The 18,538-nt window shown below is 38.4% G+C and overlaps 3 protein-coding genes across 3 annotated transcripts; 1 reads left to right on the top strand and 2 right to left on the bottom strand.

Moving 5' to 3' along the window:
- Positions 1-287: 287 nt before the first annotated feature.
- Positions 288-1,193, bottom strand: LOC129274135 (histamine H3 receptor-like). The gene has a single exon (XM_054910987.2). It carries the CDS (start codon positions 1,191-1,193, stop codon positions 288-290), a length of 906 nt encoding a protein of 301 aa, XP_054766962.2.
- Positions 1,194-4,631: 3,438 nt separating this feature from the next.
- Positions 4,632-14,654, top strand: LOC129275089 (uncharacterized). The gene is made up of 7 exons (XM_064108634.1): positions 4,632-4,797; positions 6,140-7,156; positions 9,049-9,187; positions 9,660-9,824; positions 10,357-10,505; positions 11,384-11,487; positions 11,911-14,654. The coding sequence occupies exons 2-7, from the start codon at positions 6,385-6,387 to the stop codon at positions 12,148-12,150; spliced, it is 1,569 nt and encodes a 522-aa protein (XP_063964704.1). The 5' UTR covers positions 4,632-4,797; positions 6,140-6,384; the 3' UTR covers positions 12,151-14,654.
- A 502-nt stretch (positions 14,655-15,156) lies between these two features.
- Positions 15,157-17,612, bottom strand: LOC129274597 (ataxin-10-like). The gene is made up of 2 exons (XM_064108635.1): positions 17,537-17,612; positions 15,157-16,819 (listed from the first exon to the last, which is right to left on the bottom strand). Exon 2 carries the CDS (start codon positions 16,778-16,780, stop codon positions 15,356-15,358), a length of 1,425 nt encoding a protein of 474 aa, XP_063964705.1. The 5' UTR covers positions 16,781-16,819; positions 17,537-17,612; the 3' UTR covers positions 15,157-15,355.
- Positions 17,613-18,538: the final 926 nt, after the last annotated feature.

Genomic DNA, 18,538 nt, shown 5'->3' with positions numbered 1-18,538 from the left:
GATTATGAGATTATGTTTTTATCCAAAAAGCCATATCAATTCCAATTGAAATACATTTCTCCTCTGTAATCTACTTAAGTCACTGTTAAGGTAATGTTACACTTAATTGAGTGGCGATTGTTGAAAGGGTAGCATTCATTTTTTTCTATTCGGCTTGATAATGCATTAAAGAAATTGTAAAACGGTCACAGTCAAGACTTACACATACAAAGTTTCCAGATACAGAAAATTCCAAGTCCATTTGGAGTAGGGAATTGTGTCCACCAGCACTGCCTAAAACCGTTTTACTAGTTGCCTGTTCCGTGGGCTTCAGCCGTATGGTGATCTTTACGAGAAACTGTTCCGCATGGCCAACGGTCAAGAAACAGAAAGTGGCTAAAGTTTCTGCGAAAATGGACATTCGTGGCAGCATAAATGAATGGGTTTACAGTCGAGTTGCACCATACCATAACTTCTAGAACCTCCCACAAAACAGCAGAAGCACAGCTGGATCCGCAGAAGGAAAAGACGATGGTCATTATTTTGTAAGGTGTCCAGAAGAGTATGAAGCATCCTGTGAGGATACTCAAAACGATGGATGCTTTTCGATGCTTGGCTAGTCTGTTTCTGCTATTCTTGTCTCGTAGGTGTATTCTAATTGCATCAGGGGACGTCATCTCAAAGCTGTTGATGCCTGCGTCTCGCTTCGATCTCGCAGCCTCAGTGCTCCGAGTGTCACCGACAGTAGGCGAAATCGTTTTCCCTAAGTTCGACTTTTGATGACAAAAACCTTTGACATGCAAGCTAGTACATATGGGTTTCTTGGTGACAGCATCAGAGGTTTGCTTTGGAATCTGTTCATTGCAATACGTGGGAGTTTGACGGTCACCACTTTCCTTTGTTCTTCTCCGAATGTTTAGGTAGACGAAACAGTTCAACACGATTGCGACGGCAAGTACGGTGATAAAGGAAATAAAGTTGATGAACAATGTCGCAAAACGGTTGTAGACGAACGCCATTCTGCATGTTTCAGTGTGATCCGCATCAGTTTGACCGGTCATGAAACTCCAGGTGAACTCTAGAAAGGAGAAGAAACCTATTACGATCGTCCATGTTGACGTAAGAATCAGCCCTACCCTCTTCTTGGTCTGGTATAGTTTGTACTTGAGACCCATGGTAACCATGCAGTAACGGTCCCAGCTGATGTAAGCCATGGTTAGAATAGACACCCAGCTCACCGTATAGTCCAGGACTAGCCATAACCTACAAACAATTTCACCAAGTGGCCAATGCCCCACGATGAACCTTGATAGGTTGAAAGTTAGACTGAATGCACCGATAAAAAAGTCCGTTATAGCGAGATTCAGAATAAAGAGATTTCCATTTTTAGATCGAATACGCGAGTCTCGAACATAAGCCACAATCACGAAGACGTTTCCAAAGACAGTCACGGTAATGATAATTGTTTCTATTAGTGCAATTATGACAACTGCTGCAGTTGGGTAAAGCACGGCTCCTCTTGTCATAATGTCAGCGATGGATTCCTTTGATTTTACCCGATTTATAATCAGAAAATAAAAGTTTAAGTAAACTCAATGACAGAAGGACATGCATGGATCCATCATTATAGGATGGATTATAAGCAGTCAGTGAAGTCAATAGGCCCTATGTAGAAAAGAAATGAATATTTTAAAGTATTTGGCCTAGACCTCCCTGGGGACGCTTCGAACGTTGTGTCGCATCCGGGATGCTAATGATTATAAAACAGAATCATAATTATTTACATCTTATAGGCGACAGGCTGAAGAAATGTACCTTTCTACCAACTCATTGATACCAAAACGCATCTCTCGCAAGATCTCACACAACGTCGCCGCATAAACTTCTATTGGACATTCTAACGACGAATCACGTCTACAAACATCTAAATTTCTGCAGAGCTAATTATCTCCATTCCATTGTTTGTCACGACGACGCTACGTGTTTGGAAGGAAAAGCTGAAGTCACATGAATAAGACCAGCAAAGATCACGTACTACTCTGATACTTTCATCTATCTCAATTATATAGGCCTATGGTCATTGGTGGCGGAGTAACAATACATTATTTTATTGGAGAGATTTTTGATATCATAGTTGATGGATGATGATGAAAAAATTGTCCGTTATATAAAGATGACACGAAGGTGAGTACAAAAGACCCAATTTCACCCAAACCAAATATTGGGTCCATTGCCTTTATTTGTGGAAGCGGTGCTATCAAAATTTGTTTTTCTCCTCAGTACGGCCGGGAAGAGCCTCATCGTTTGTCATAACCAGCGAGGCATAATTCTCATTGACAATCTTTATTCTCAATTTTCCTTTCAGGGGCGGTGATCCTGGGGGTCGATCACAGTGCCCCCCCCCCCACTTTTTGAAGCACTGAAAGAGTACAGTTTTTACGCATGAAAATGCCCCCTCACGAACGTGTACTGCGCCTCTTTCATCGGAAGAGGACCGGTTTTAGGTGTTACCAAGTTCCCTTTCTCGTATAATTTTTATTTTAAAAAAAATGCCCCTCACGGACGTGTTATCACTAGCGTACCTACGGGGGGCAGGGGGCAGTCTGCCCCCCTGATGAGCTTGAAAACCTTTTTCGCCCCCCCCCCCTGACGAGCTTTTTTTTTGCTTGTCAATTTTTTTTCTGGTACGAAATCTCCTTTATATGTGATTGAAGACTTTTTTTTTTTTTTTTTGCATGTCAAATATTTTGGCGGACGGTTTTGCCCCCCCCCTGTGGAACATCCTAGGTACGCCACTGCGTGTTATGTTCCCTTTTCACCTGACAAGGACCCGCTGTATGTGTTATCAAGTGCCATATCTCGTACCAGTGCCAAATTTAAACGAAAAATTCCCCCCTCGCGAACATGTCCGGTGCCCCTTTCACCTGAGAAGAATCGACCCGTTTAATGTCTGAGCAAGTGCTCCCATGCCTTTCAAGTGCGCTTTTTCGAATCAGTGTCCCTTTTTACCCAGGAAAAGTTCGGAGAAAAGTGCCCCTCACGAACGTGTTCTGCGCCTCTTTCACCTGAAAAGGACTCGTTTTATGTCTGAGCAATGATATTGCTCCCTTACATTCTTATAGGAGTCCTTTGTCGTACGTATCAGTGCCCCTTTTAATTACCTAAGAAAAGTTCCCCCACGAACGTGTTCTGTGCCCCTGTCACCTGAGAGGACCCGTTTTATTTGTTAACGAGTGCCCCTTTGCCTTCTCATGGCCGTGCCTGTTATTCATAATCAGATGAGTTGTCCTGAAAAACCAATTAAAACCACTCTTTTTGTGCCCGAGGAGCGCCCGGTTTCTTTATTGAGCGCCGTTTTACACACTTCCTTCTGCAGGTGCATAATAAATGAAAAAACTTGTGAAAATAAACCTATATGCATTGAGGGGTAAGTCATTTTTTTATTTGTTAAGGTCATGGCCGTAGGACTACGCAGCAGAGGGGGGGGGGGGGGCAGAAGGGCAGTTGCCCCTCCCCCGGAAATTTTGAAAACTCACATTATTTTACTGCAGATTTTCAAAAAATTCACCGAAATTAAGTAGCAGTGGCGGACCGTGACCCGGAGAAGACAATAATTTGATTGGAGGGGCACTGTATTGTTTGTGAACAATGCTTTGTCTCCTCCGGCCACGGTCCGCCACTGGAAAGTAGGCACAAAATCCATCAATTTCACTTAACCAAATACAAAAGCATCTCTATGATAATCTGCAGTCGCTTCGCTCCCTCACTTTCGAGTTTTTCCCAAAAAGTTTACGCATGCTACCCCCAGCGAAAAATTTCTGCATATACGGCCATGTTTAAGATATAGTGCCCTCTTTTTTCGAATGAAAAAAGGTGCCCTGTTTCCTGTTCCCCCCCCCCCCCCCCACTTTCAACTTCGCTCCGTTTATATCTCCACTTTCAAGTTTGAGATATAACAGCTATATCTTTAACATTGTTTAAAGCCAAGATCTATTTGTTGTTTATACAGTCTATGAAGATCTTAATGTAATCATTAAAGAAGAATGAAACTCTTCGTGCCAATTAAAGTTGGCTTGTGTGAAAGTAGAAAATCAATGAGATCAATCAGATGAAATTAGGAGACAATTGCGAAGAAGAAGTGAACAAATCTTCGGGAAGGGGAGGGGTCCACTTTTTTTTCAGTGGGCCTATAATAACGTGAAAATTATCATCAAATTATGATTCAATGCAGCATGTTAGCCCCCCTTCTTAACGTTCATTTGAGCCCCCACCCCCATTCATATTAGTTCCGCAACCCCTGCTGCTTCCAAATTAGTATATTAGTGTATTTTATCAATACGGTTGTGCTAGATTTCGAGACCTCTAACTCTCAGACTCCTATATTATTGATGGAAAAATATAAACGTGTTTATGGGTCTGTGTATTCAGAATATTTCTATGTGCCAATCCCTATGAAAATACCGCAAACTGGTTGAAAAAACTACACAAAGTGATTTGAACAAAAAGAGATGAAGATATCCGCCTCGCAAGTTGTGTTGATTGTTATTTTATTATGTATTTGTTAAAGCTACAAATTAAAGAAGTCTTGAATTAAAGACTATACTCATTCTCTGCAAGAGGGACTTTCCCTAAAATTTTGCGCATGCGTTCTCGCGTATACGTCACCACAACATGAAGCATCCATCTTCTGGATACAAGGCCAGGGCCCAGGGTTAAGAAGAAAACCCGATCAACTGTATGTAGGTAGACAGCTGGTAGTCGTCTGTTTGGAGGAGTTTTTAAAACATAAATTTTTTTTTCCCTGTCTCTGTGTAATCGGTGAGTGGAACCAACGCCTGTTTTGTAAAGTTATGCAAATTTTTGCCAAATCATGTCCTTTTCCAGGCCATGACCATGTTAATTATTTAATTGCAAGAAAACAAACATTGTTTGTTGAATATATAATTATTGATTTCCTTATTTTTTTTTTCAAAGATGGTATACCCAGGATCGAGGGCATATATTATTTCATTGATGCATGTTTGTTAGTATTACGTTGTATTTATAGGTAGCATAATCATAAGAAAAACAATTTATGTTCCTAAATTTCTGTTGAGGAAATGAAAACATTTGAGAGAAATTAAGCCCTGAAATTTGAAAGAGCTCAAGCAGTAGTGAGCCTAGACAGCTGGCAGCCGTCTGTTTCGAGGAGTTTTTTAACAATTTTTTATTTTTTGAATTTCTCTGTATTTGGTGAGTGAAGCCAACGGAGTTCAGCTGAACAACCAACATAACAGAGACCGAAGCTTTTGGTCTATAGTGAGCCTTGATTATGCTAGACCAAAACAAAAGCTTAAGTCTCTCTCTTATTTCGTCAGTTCTTCTGCTGGACCACCTCTAGTTTCATTAAAAAAAATAAAAAGTGAATTTTTTTTTTAAAACTCATCAAAACAGGGATTTTAGCTGTCTATGATATGATTATCCATGTGAGGTTTTATTTAAAAATGCTGACATTTGACTACCAACCACATTACCACAATGTAAAAATGTGTAACTAAAATAGACCATCTGGTGGTACAGAGTCAGAGATTGAAGCTTTTGGTCTGTTTCTATTTCTGGTCTATGAGGCTGTTCTCACTACGTTCCTAAAACTAGTTTACTGGAAACCTAAAATTTGTGGTGAAGACCCCCTTTTTTTTTTGGGGGGGGGGGGGTCAACATTTCATTCAGCTTGAACCCTCCCTCCTTCAAAAAAAAAAAATAAGCTATTGAAATCCTTGCATTTGATTGGCTGAGAGCAAATTAGTCAGCAAAAATCACTGACAATACTCTTCATAAATGTTCCATAGTTTTATATTTGACTGGACTGGATGTATACTATAGGCCTAATGACACTAGTTACTCAATATTATTTTAGATGCCTTGGGTGTCACAAAATCAGGCCACACTTGGCCTGGCCCTGCAATGTAAGATTGTAGTTCAGATACCATAGATAATTATTGAAAAAGGGTCACTTTACTCATAGATATATATATTACAAAGAAAAGAATAGAAAATGAGCTTTACATAGTTGACCCAGGGGAGCTTAATAAAGGTTGTTAATTTAAAGTTACATGACTATGTAGATCAATGTAGAAACAAGCTTGATTTGTAAATGATTTTATTCTTTTTTTATTCCCAGGTCTTGGAGCTCTTTTCGTTTGCCTGTTCTTTTTATGCCTTTATCTTGCAACCCTTCCCTTGCCTGAACATGATTACATCATCACCTTCTTTTGTCACATCCTCTCTGCCACTGTTTCTTATCTTCATGGATTGTCCTTCCTTCGCCTTGCCATTCAATCATGGAAGACTCCTCGGGCAAGTCAAGAGAAGTTCCTCCTTAAGCATCTGAAAGACAACGCCAACACAGAGTACAGCAAGAGATTCATGTTGGAGAAAGTGAAATCTTGTGAGGACTTTCGGAAGGGGCATCCTCTGATCACCTATGAGGATTACAAACCTTACATTGAACGCACCATGGAGGGTGCTGCTAACGTCTTGAGTCCGAAAACCATGGGTAGTTTTGTGAGGACCTCGGGAACCACAGGACCCTCAAAGTTCTTCGGTCACGCAGATAGGGCGGGAATCCTGCGAGAAAGATGGGATGTCTTGTATGCAAATCTATGTAACCTCTGTCCAAAGCTTCGCCTCAGTCAGAAGTGGCTGTATCTGTATGCTACCCCAGTCACGACCACTGCAAAAAACGGTGGGACAATCGAAACAGCTCTGACGTTACCGCCATCTTGGGGACTTTACAATTATGCAACTCCAAAAGTTGGGTTCTTGATTGCGTCTATTGAGGCTTCAAATTATATTCATCTTCTATTTGCCCTAAGAGATTCTAGCATAGGCATTGTTTTCTCTCCATTCATTCTAAACATTGAACACATGATGAATCAGTTGGAACAGTCCTGGGAATCCTTGGTCAGCGACATTGAGCATGGAACCATCAACAATACGATCATCCTGGAAAATGCCATCTTGGATTCCTTGATTAGACAACTTCAAGGTGGGAACAAAGAGCGGGCGGAGGAGCTTAGGAGGCTGTTCCAGCAGGGTTTTGATGATGGAATCATGAAACGAATATGGCCGCATCTGGAAGTGATACTAGGGATAGATGGAGGAGTTTGGGCCTCTCTCAAGAGAAAATATGCAAAAGGTGAAATAAAGTAACGTAATGTAGTAGTAGTTTAGTTTATTCTTTATTAAAAAATCACACCCGTCAGCAGACGGCCGGCCTGAAAAGGCCTATGAGTGATGACATCAAAAGGTTACATATAAAAACCACACCCGTATACAATTACATGTACAACAAAAGTACTGGTAAATCATAAAGTATACAGAATTAAACCTAACATAAATTGCACATTAATGTATACGTGTAAAGAAATTAAAAGGTATGTCATGGGGTAAATCAATGTTTTAATTTTCAATGAATGTTTGACTCATTCTAAGCTTTAAAGGTCAAGTCCACCTCAGAAAAATGTTGATTTGAATAAATAGAGAAAAATTAAGCTAGCATAACACTGAAAATTTCATCAAAATCAGATGTAAAATAAGAAGGTTATGACATTTTAAAATTTCGCCTATTTTTCTCAAAACAGTGATATGCACAATTAAGCGACAATAGATGAGACAGTCAATGATGTCCTTCACTCACTTTTTCTTTTGTTTTTGTCTCGCCTGCGTAGCAGAGCGAGACATAGGTATCACTATTTCCGGTGTCGGCGTCGTCGTCAACGATTGTGTTGTACACCCAATAACTTTCTATAGCTTCGAGGTGGGATCACCAAATTCATACCAGAGGTCCATCTCCTGAAGGCACAGGTCAAGTTCGAATATGAGTCGAATTTGAATAAGGTCAAAGGTCAATGAACTTTCCATGACTGGCACTGTGCTGTGTTGTACACATAATAACTTTGTACACCCAATAACTTTCTATAGCTTCGAGGTGGGATCACCAAATTCATACCAGAGGTCCATCTCCTGAAGGCACAGGTCAAGTTTGAATATGAGTCGAATTTGAATAAGGTCAAAGGTCAATGAACTTTCCATGACTGGCACTGTGCTGTGTTGTACACATAATATCTTCAAGGTGGGATCACCAAATTCATACCAGAGGTCCATCTCCTGAAGGCACAGATCAAGTTCGAATATGAGTCGAATTTGAATAAGGTCAAAGGTCAATGAACTTTCCATGACTGGCACTGTGCTGTGTGTCGTACACATAATAACTTTCTATATATCTTCGAGGTGGGATCACCAAATTCATACCAGACTGGTCCATCTCCTGAAGGCACAGGTCAAGTTCGAATATGAGTCGAATTTGATTAAGGTCAAAGGTCAATGAACTTTCCATGACTGGCACTGCTGTGTTGTACACACAATAACTTTCTATAGCTTCGAGGTGGGATCGCCAAACTCGTAACAGAGGTCCATCTAAGTCATATAGCATACATGTAGTTTTGACATGCAGTCTCTTCATGACTGCAATATGCAGGCGAGACAACGCTTGGCGTTTGCCTTGTTTATTGTTTGAATTATACAATATTTCATTTTTTACATATTTGACAATAAGGACCAACTTAACTGAACCATATAGTATTAAATAATACTAGTTCCACAAGTTCAGGGAGGAATTAGTCATTGTTTCACTTGACAATGAGGAGAAAATTAGAATATTTCATATTATAAAATACAAAAGGAATAGTGAGTGGATGACGTCATCAGTCTCCTCATTTGCGTACCAACCTGGATGTGCATATAACTGTTTTGTAAAATTAAGCAAAACTTTAAATTGTCATAACTTTCTTATTTTACATTCGATTTTAATGAAATTTTCAGTGTTATGCTTGTTGGATTTTTCTCTTTTTATTCAAATCAACTTTTTGTTGGGGTGGACTTGTCCTTTAATGGTTGAGAATAATTTTATAAGTCAGGTATTAATTGAATACTTGCCCCTACACCATAAAAATAAGACAAGATAAAAAAAAAGAAAACATACTTGCAGATGATTACGTTATTACATTTCTCTTCTTTTTTTTTACACAGGAATATATCTAGTATGTGGAGGGTATGGTAGCTCTGAAACTCTGACGATTGCTATATCTCCTTGGATATGGGATGAAAGGCCACAGATGGTTTTCTTAAATTATGCGGCGTTTCTTGAATTCATCAAACTTGAAGATGTGTGAGTAATTTCTTAAACTATATAAACAAAGTTTCTTAGATTTTATTTCTTCGTTTAAAAAATAAAACCCTACACAACACCCATGAAGCCATAATCATTGTTGATCCCTCTTAATATGCACTACTTGGTACAACTAGTACATGTTGTTGTGAATTCTAATATAACTCAAAATTTTAATCCACCTTTATTTCCATTTCCTAATTCATTACTACTTCTTTGTTCAGCTTGTACGCTGCTTGATTTTAATACACATTGCATGTTGTTTTATTAGAGATAAAAACTGCATGTTGCTTAAGGTTCAGATACAAATTATATGTTGTACGTTTAACTTTGATATAAACCCATGGCCTGCTGGAATTGGATGGAAATTACAGAATTCATTAGATAAAAGGCGATTCGTATGTTACAACATACGGGATTTCTTTCAAAATTTGACTGGTTTTAAATTTATATTTTGTTGAATATCCTAAAGTGATGAGAGTCAGCCCAGAACATACTTAATTGATGAAGTGGAGGTTGGCGAGGAATATGAAGTTGTGGTCACCCAGGCAAGCGGACTGTATAGATCAAGGTTGGGTGACATCATTCGATTTGTCGGCTATCATCATAGATCTCCTTGCTTTGAGTTTCTTTACAGGTAAGTTTGGAGGCTCTACAACAGCAGTGGTTGATCCAAGGAGGGGATACCCCCCCCCCCAAAAAAAGAAGAGAAACAGGTGTTTGCAGAAAAAAAGAGATATTGATGGGATAATGCGCCATAAATAATTTTGGCCTTTTTTGTTGCTTTTTAGTGGGAGCCGGGAGGGGGGATGGGCTTGTAAATATTTTTCTCTTCAGAAAACATGTCCCCCCCCCTCTCTATAGTCACATAGTGGGTGCAATTAGAGTGATGGCAATCCTTTTCTGCCTAACACAAAGGGTGGGTTTCTTGTTTGGTTCAGCCAACTTTCCATCATCCATTCCTGCATTCCTTCATAAGTAAATTTATATGTCTTTTTGCATAAATTGATATTGATTGCTTTATATTTCAAGAGATTAAATTCCTTTGCTCATTCATGTTGTACACGTTACTTTCTTTATTCATTCATTTATTCAATTTAATTCATTCCTTTACTACTCACTGCAGCACTCTCTAATTTGTCTATCTATCATAAATTTGAGGATTACAGGCTTGGTCTGACTTTGAATGTTCGAAACGAGAAGATGAATCAGAAGGTTTTGAAGGATGCTCTCCATGCCGCTGTTTCTTGTTGGTCTGGAACAAGACTAGTCGAATATGCTGTGGCAGAAAGCACACTCATTCCTCAATCGCATCCAGGTGAGATGAACATGGCCCATTAACACAAATCTTCGAAAGTGATCATTCAGTTGGTTTATGTGCTTACTGCTTTCAATTATAAAAATCAGCACTATGATTAATTGCAGAGTTTTGTGTTACATGATCTCTGCTTTAAAGGGATGGTCCGGGCTGAAAGTATTTGTAGCTAAATAAATAGAGTAGAATTCACTGAGCAAAATGCCAAAAATTTCATCAAAATCGGATAACAAATAACAAAGTTAGTGAATTTTAAAGTTTAGCAATATTTTGTGAAAACAGTTGTCATGAATATTCATTAGGTCACATCCCCACTTGTTCTTTTGTATTTCATTATATGAAATTAGGTCACATCCCCACTTGTTCTTTTGTATTTCATTATATGAAATTAGGTTTATTCAAATTTTTGGGGTTGGGGCAATTTTTGTGACATACCAGAACTCCAAAACCGTGTCTCATGTAAAGAAGGCAAATGTATGCATAATATTACCAGCAAAAATAAATGGTGTCTCACCAAGTTTTACTTCTCAAGCATCATGATGTATTGCAGATTCACACCTGAGAATGTATTGCCGATGTTATGCCAATGTAACGGTGGTAAAACTTTGTATTTGTTTTGCAGCAAATCCATTAAAGATCCTCAATTTCCATCTGAATTACTATGATTAGACATCATCAGAACTTAACCCCATTTGAACTGATCTTCTCTGTGAAATGAAAAAGCTGATACCACTGTTACATGGATATCACACGATTTTGTTGCCCCAACCCATCAAGTGGGAGAGTTGTCTTAGTGAAGGATGGTATATCATGTAAAATAGTTATCTTGTCTTGATACATTTTAAAAAAGATTTATGTCTCTTGTCTTTCTTTATACCCAGCATTCGTGGACAAGCTTATACCGTATTATCTGGTGTTTTTAGAGCTGGAGTTTACCTCTTCCCAGTTCACTCGGCATGATATCACTAATGAGCATCTGCAATTGGTAAGCAATTTCTTTATCAGTTTGTATTTTCTTTATGATTTTTTTTCTAACAGGCTTATGTGATAAATGTATGGATTTTTAACTACTTATTTAGGGGTAAATATTGATTCAATACTAACAAGACTAATAAAAACTGTCATACTTTGTTAACTGAAAACACTGCATATTACAGTAATTTCAATTAAAAGAGAAATTTCATACAATCAAATGTGTTTAACCCTAATTTAACTGGGCTATTTCAGACCAGGATATACTGAAGGGTCAAATTGACCCCCTCCCCCCCTTCAGATCTTGGCCGCTGATTGCGCTTTTATCAAGTGGCGTAGTCAAAAAGTTTCATGCAGCGGTGTAGTAATGAAATTTGTCGAGGGGGGCGGTTTACTCTAAATTAAGATTTACAATATATTTATATCTCATTACCAGGTTGACAAGGAACTGTGTGATCGTAACAGTCTTTACAAAGACTTGCGTGACAGGGGTGGTATTTCGCACCCAAGCGTGTATGTCCTAAAACCTGGAACGTTTGACAACCTGAAGAAACTGGTGCTGAGAGACCATAGGATAAGCGCCAATCAGTATAAAATCAGGAGGAAGCTGAGGACCCTAGAGAGTCTGCAGTTGATGTTTGATAGTTTAGATGCTAATATAATCTCTTCATTATGAATACCATGTAACTGCTGTGTTTGACACTAAAAATTGGCTTTGACAGGTCAATGGCCTTTCTGACTCCCTTCATCCGCTTCATTTTCTTTTCATTTCTTTTACATTTCTATCATTTTCATATTGTTTATATCATTATTTAAGTTATTTTATTTTTATTCATTTTACCATTTTATCCTTGTTTATGTGATTGTATTTTTTAAAGAATGTTAATGAATTGAAATATATACTGCCATACTTTGGCAAAAGGAAGCAAGATCCAAAAGTATCATTTGTTGTAAATGAGCAATGTGTGTTTGTCATTTACATAGGCGTCAATGCAATTTAACAGCATATTTTCTTCAATATCTTCCCATAGAACGATCATTCCTTCCCCAAACTTTGCCTGAACGTGCAACATACAAAGGGTGTTTCAGAAACAACAATAACTCAAATTTGACTGATCTGTCAGTTGCTTCCTTTTGCCACAGTTGGGCAGTATAGTCCAACCTCCATCAGTCTGGCTCAACATACCAAGCTGGGCACGAGGTACAACTGAAATCGATCTGTTTGGAGTTTAAAGATTTGTCTTACTCTTTGGGGTTTCTCCTCCACAGACGACTAGCCATCTCTCACACAGTGCGAGGGAACTATGCCCCCTAAGCTCAATGTAGTATTTTCCCTCAAAACTAGGGTTTTGATTTGTATGTGATTCTTGTACAGTGCGAGTGAACAAAACAAAAAAACTTGACATCTCCCAAATCCCCACTTTAAGGGGAAAATATGACATGAGCACATCAATTATTATATATGGCCAGAAAGAGTATCTTCTCCCAAACAATTTAATACTACATGTATATTAATGTGGTATGTGTTCACGCTTGGATAAAAGGTCTTCTTTGTAGTGGTGTAAATTTTGACTTGTGCCAAAGTAAGGCATGACTGCAATGAATCCAGATGTCATTGTCATAACCCTACAAAGGTTGCATTGGAATCCATTCCAAAACACATTTTCAGTAATTTACATTATGATTGTATTATAATCATAAACACTTTTTAGTATTAATTCTCAAAGTTAATTTCATTGAAAAGAGATGTGCAAATATGCTAACTCGTGTAGGATTGTGACATCATTGGTATCTGGATTCAGTCATTGCAACAATGCCTTACTTTGGCGCAAATTGAACTTTACATCACAGTACAAAATAACTCCTGATTATCCAAGCGTTAACACATACCACATGAATATGGTATTAAATCATTTGGGAGGAAATACTCTTTCAGGCCATATATAATAATGTATTCATGAAATGTACTTTCTTTCAAATGGGGATTCATGACGTGACAATGTTTTTTTTTACTCACACAGTAGTGTGTAATGTGTTATAAACTTGCACTGAGGTGATGTTGATTACTATAAATCCTGAATAAGTCTTGAATCATTCGTAGACCTATATTGTGATGAAAAATGTTTTAATTGTAGAAATCTAGAAAATTTTGGGCAGAGATTCCCTGTACAAGAAGGACTTTAGTCTATGGAGGGGGTATAGTAAGGCCTGGGCCCCGTCTTACAAAGAGTTACGATTGATCCAATCAATCGTAACTTTATGGAAATCCATCCATACCGAAGTACAGTAAATTTTCAAGAAAACAATGAATGCATGAATATACATTATAGTTAGAAAATATTTTGAACAAACATGCATAATAGATGTTGACGTTGTGATTGATCAGATCAGTCGTAACTCTTTGTAAGACGGGGCCCAGGTGTAATCCAGTGGAACAACAGGCTTTCAGTTTAGACACCAGCAAGATCTTACTATTGCCCAGATAATGCATGTGTAGCACTTTGTCAAATGGGTGTACATGGAGGGAGTGATATTACTGATAATTATGTTTTAGTACTCCATTAAAAACACTTACTTTGGACTTTACGATATGCCTGTGAAATATGAGAGCACATTAGATGAAGCAGTGAAATCTAACAAATTCTCTATCACTATGCTTTTGTACAAAATTTGATGTTCTTAAGTTCTATATTGTGTAGTATATTATGGTTTAAAATAATGATTTATGAAAGACTTGTCTCCATTGGATAAAAGAAAATGTCAATATTGCTCTCTTCTTCGATTCATGTACTATTTGCCCAACTCATTGAATACTTCTGTAATCCCATTTTATAGTAGAGCCTTTCAATATAATACAACTATTGATGTCTTGGGGTGATTCACGATGAGCCATGATCAATTAAACAGCTGTAGACCTATGAAATGTTATTGTCAATTTTATCGCAATTAAAAATGATTTTAGCTGTTAAAGAAACACCCCTGGGCACAATACCGAAGGAAATTGGTGCTAGACGAACTTGCATTTGTCTGAGGGTCGTATAATGTCACAAAATAGTTTTTTAAATGCCATGAAATCAAATTTGTCTGAAATGTCCAAGTATGGTATGTATCTGCTTTTCATGTGAAACAGTCATAGAAATGAATCTATACAAATAAATATAGTATATATTTTTAATAGAATGAAGATTTTCAAAATCTTGATTGTATAGATTGCAAATTTTAAAGGATGAAAAGGTGAGAGACAGGATATACAAGAGATAAGTGAGGAAAGTGGGAATAGGGGAACCTTGAAGTACTCTCCTAAAAGCATACACACTGTCCTGGAGAGGGAGGGGAAGATGAGAGAGGAGTGGAAGAGGGAGAGCAAGCGAGGCAGATATGGAATAGAGTGGGGAGTGAGGTGTAAAATGAAGAGGATAAAGACAGACGAGAGGAATAGAGGGGTGACATAGAAGGAAACAGAGAGGCCAGTGTAAAAGGGGAAAATATTGAAATGAATGTTTTTCTTTCTTTATAATTGCATATGACTCCCTCTCCTTTCTCTCACCCTCACTCTTTCTCTCTCTCTCTTCTCTTTCTCTTTCTAAGAATATATTTGTAGCCACAATATAGAAACCCATTCAGAATCTGTCTTAAAATGAACACATCCTACATCTCTCAGATAAAGCTCTAAATGCGAAACTTGTTTTAATTCAATGAGAAACCTGTTTTAATTCGTTGAGAATGAATACAGATATCAACATGATTTTTTACTTCTTGATACTTATTGCTCTTTTTGCCTTTGGTGCCAAGACAAGTTCATATGTTTAGAAGGTGACATTGCTGACTTTGTGGTGTTGCTTGTTATAACAATTAAGCTACCCTAATAGAGAGTAAGTGATTCACCTTTTTAAATTTTTCAAATATATATGACCATCTTCGCCCATCGCCGCTTCATATCCTAACCTAGCCAAAGCTTCATTGTCAGCCACACCTTGGTTCTCAAGCGACAGCAGGACAGCCTGGTTCTCGGGATTGTTCTCGCAAAGATTACGGATGGCCAGTATGGCCCACTGGTTGATATAGACATTCTTGCTGTCAATGTTGCACTGTTGGAGTATGGTCGGAATTCCCTTCAGCTCCCTGACCCTGTCCTGGTTTCTTCTGTGGCGGAAGCACAGGTTTCCAATGAGCTGAACCAAGTTTGTCTTGAAGCCATGCCCAGGCTCTGCAGCATCCGCAGTAGCAGTTCCAGTAAGGTCTTGTTTGACGCTGAAGGCATTATCGCTGCTTCGGCCAACCTGCTCTACCATTTCCAGCTGCTCTAGGCTGGCTTCCAGGACAAAGTCCATCTCCTGCAGGCATGACTGAAGGTCAGTTTCAGCAGAGACAGCACATAGAACGTCCAAGAGAGACATCACAAGTTGAGGATTTTGGTCCTCTTCATGGCCATCTTTCATGGCTAGGCTCAGGATGCAGTGAGCAGTGCTCTTGAACTTCTGGGCAAAGCACAACAGTAAAGAGTCGGATATGGTTTTGGATATTCCTGGATGCTGCTGACGGGACTCGGAGGAAACGCAAGCACTGGCTATGTGGAGTAAGAGTATCTGCGAGGAGATGCTAAGCTGGTCAAATAATGAGGAGGTGATGGCGGAGGACCGCAGCATGAACTGGACGAGCTGGAGACTGAAGTCGTGCTCATTTTCCTCTGAACAAGCAACCAAAACAGCCTCCAGGCTTCTCGGTGAATCTACAGCCTCTGCAAAATTTCCAATGTTTTCTGAGCACTCAAGAAGAGCCTGAAGAAGTATGCAGGAGTACTGGGTCACCTTACTATCAGGAACCTGCAGAAGTCGAAGCATCAAATCATGGATGAGGTCCTTCCATACTGCTCTCTGCCCATTCTCAAATCCACTGACTAGATTATTCAGGAATTGGACGCAGCACCTCAGCAGTACAACATATGGCTCTTCCAATTGACTTTTCTCAAGGAGAAACATCAAAAGCTGTCGCACAGATGGAATCACCGATGAAGTCAACACCAACTCCTGGTTCTTCACGCATCCGGCACAAGCATTCCGAAGACACCTCAAGCATTCTGTGCAGCATTCGACAGCAAGGGCTTGCTCACTAGATACACCTTCTGCACTCAGCTGGAAGTAATCAGTCAACGAGCGAATGTTGGGATCGGTCAAAGCAATCCTGAAGGAGTTGTCTCTGGAACATAGTGTGAATTCTTTCAGAATCTTCAAGATGTCACTAGGTTCCATCAGTGTGTTATCAGCGTACATACTTTTCACAAATGAATCACCTGTCTGTCCGTCCATGATAACCGCTAGTCACACTTCTTTCTGATAGTTAAGTATCTGAAATGCACACACACATCAGAAATATAATAAAGATAAAATATCACAATACATTAACCCATGCCCATGGTAAACCTAGTCCTCATATGTGGGCAAGTGTCTATGCCTCCATGGAAAATGAGTGTTGCAGAAAACTTGCCCAGGTTCCAATTACTCTCTGTCCACAATGTTTTAAGACATGTAATACATATGGGAAATAGTTTTCTCTTATCATTTTGAAACTAAGCTGAAATAAACATGCAGTATGTACACAAGGCTTGAAATTAATCCAAAGCCATCACATTCCTGGCCTTGGATGCTCCACTAATTATCATTGGATACTTTGAGCCCTATTTATTAATTTGTCTTTTATTCTGTATGATAGAAATAGGCCGTTTTATGCAGTTGCCTTGCATTAAAACAACCAATATTTAAATCCTGGGTACACTTATCTAGCATATTATGTAAATTCAAGGAGGATTACATATCTATAATATTGGAGAAATACAATAACTGCATTCACATGAGACTTCCCTATCTACATTTTACAAAGTTTCTTGTTAAAATAGACTCATCCATTCTTATTTTTAGTAAGAACGTTTTCAAATTCAACTGTTGCACAGGTACAACTTATCATTCCGCTGGTTGAAATCATCTATATCTTTTAAATGATACTCCTTGAGGTATGGATAGAAGTGCTGAATTATTATTTTTTAATTAAAAATTAAAAGTTTGTACCTGCACTAAAATCAGAATGATGATTATGCTGTCACAAAAGTCCTCCAAGCTTACTGTGGAGAAAGTAGAACCCTCGCTGAAGAGAGAAAAAATATTAAAAAGAGAGAAAGAATAATTATCATCAAAGTCACCATCATTAAACAATTTTTGTTCATAAAGTCTAATTTGTCTAATGCCAATTCTTCCAATTGCCATCTCGTCTACTATCATTTGGTCTACCATCATTTGGTCTACCATCAATTCGTCCACTCACCACATGGTCTACTTTTATTTAGTCTAATGCCTTTCCGTCTAATAACCAGCTGGTCCAATTGCCATTTAGTTCATATACCATAAGGTCTAATTAAACTAAGTGTTAAATTGTGCAAAATGAATAAAAATAAAATGGATACTAGACCAACTGGTTATGAGATGAAATGGTCATAGACGAAATGGTGATTAGACGAAGTGATGATTGGACCAAATGGCTGTTAGACGAAATGTTGATGGACGGAATGGCATTACCGGCAGACTAAATGAAAGGAGACCATGTGGTCAGTGGGCGAGTTGGCAGTGGACGAATTGGCAATTTACCTGCAATTACACCACTTTTCTTCTCCTTTTCTAATCACATTTTTGCTGTAAAAAAATATTTCACAAGATATTTATATCTTCAAGACATTGACTTGGTTTTCCTTTTTTTAATACTGATCTAAATGATCAAATTACCCTCAGTAAAAATGACCCCTTTTTATTTTGTATTAAAGTACTGATAATAATACTGAAAATAATACACAGAATGACCTGTGCTATGATAAACTGCACAGACCCTAGCAAAAACAAATTTTTATCCAAAATGGGAAAGGCAAGCCCTGCTGCAGGGAATAATTTTCTAGGTATCGCATCGCAAATTGCTCCACATTTTTGAAAGACTGCTATGCATAAAGTCTTTTGTATAGCATATTTTTACATAGGATTGTACATTACTTAGTTGAGAGCTTTTCTCTTATGACCAAAAATGCT

The sequence above is a fragment of the Lytechinus pictus genome, chromosome 13 (assembly GCF_037042905.1).
Source record: "Lytechinus pictus isolate F3 Inbred chromosome 13, Lp3.0, whole genome shotgun sequence".
NCBI classification, from domain to species: domain Eukaryota; kingdom Metazoa; phylum Echinodermata; class Echinoidea; order Temnopleuroida; family Toxopneustidae; genus Lytechinus; species Lytechinus pictus.
This window is presented reverse-complemented; position numbering and strand designations above follow the sequence as displayed.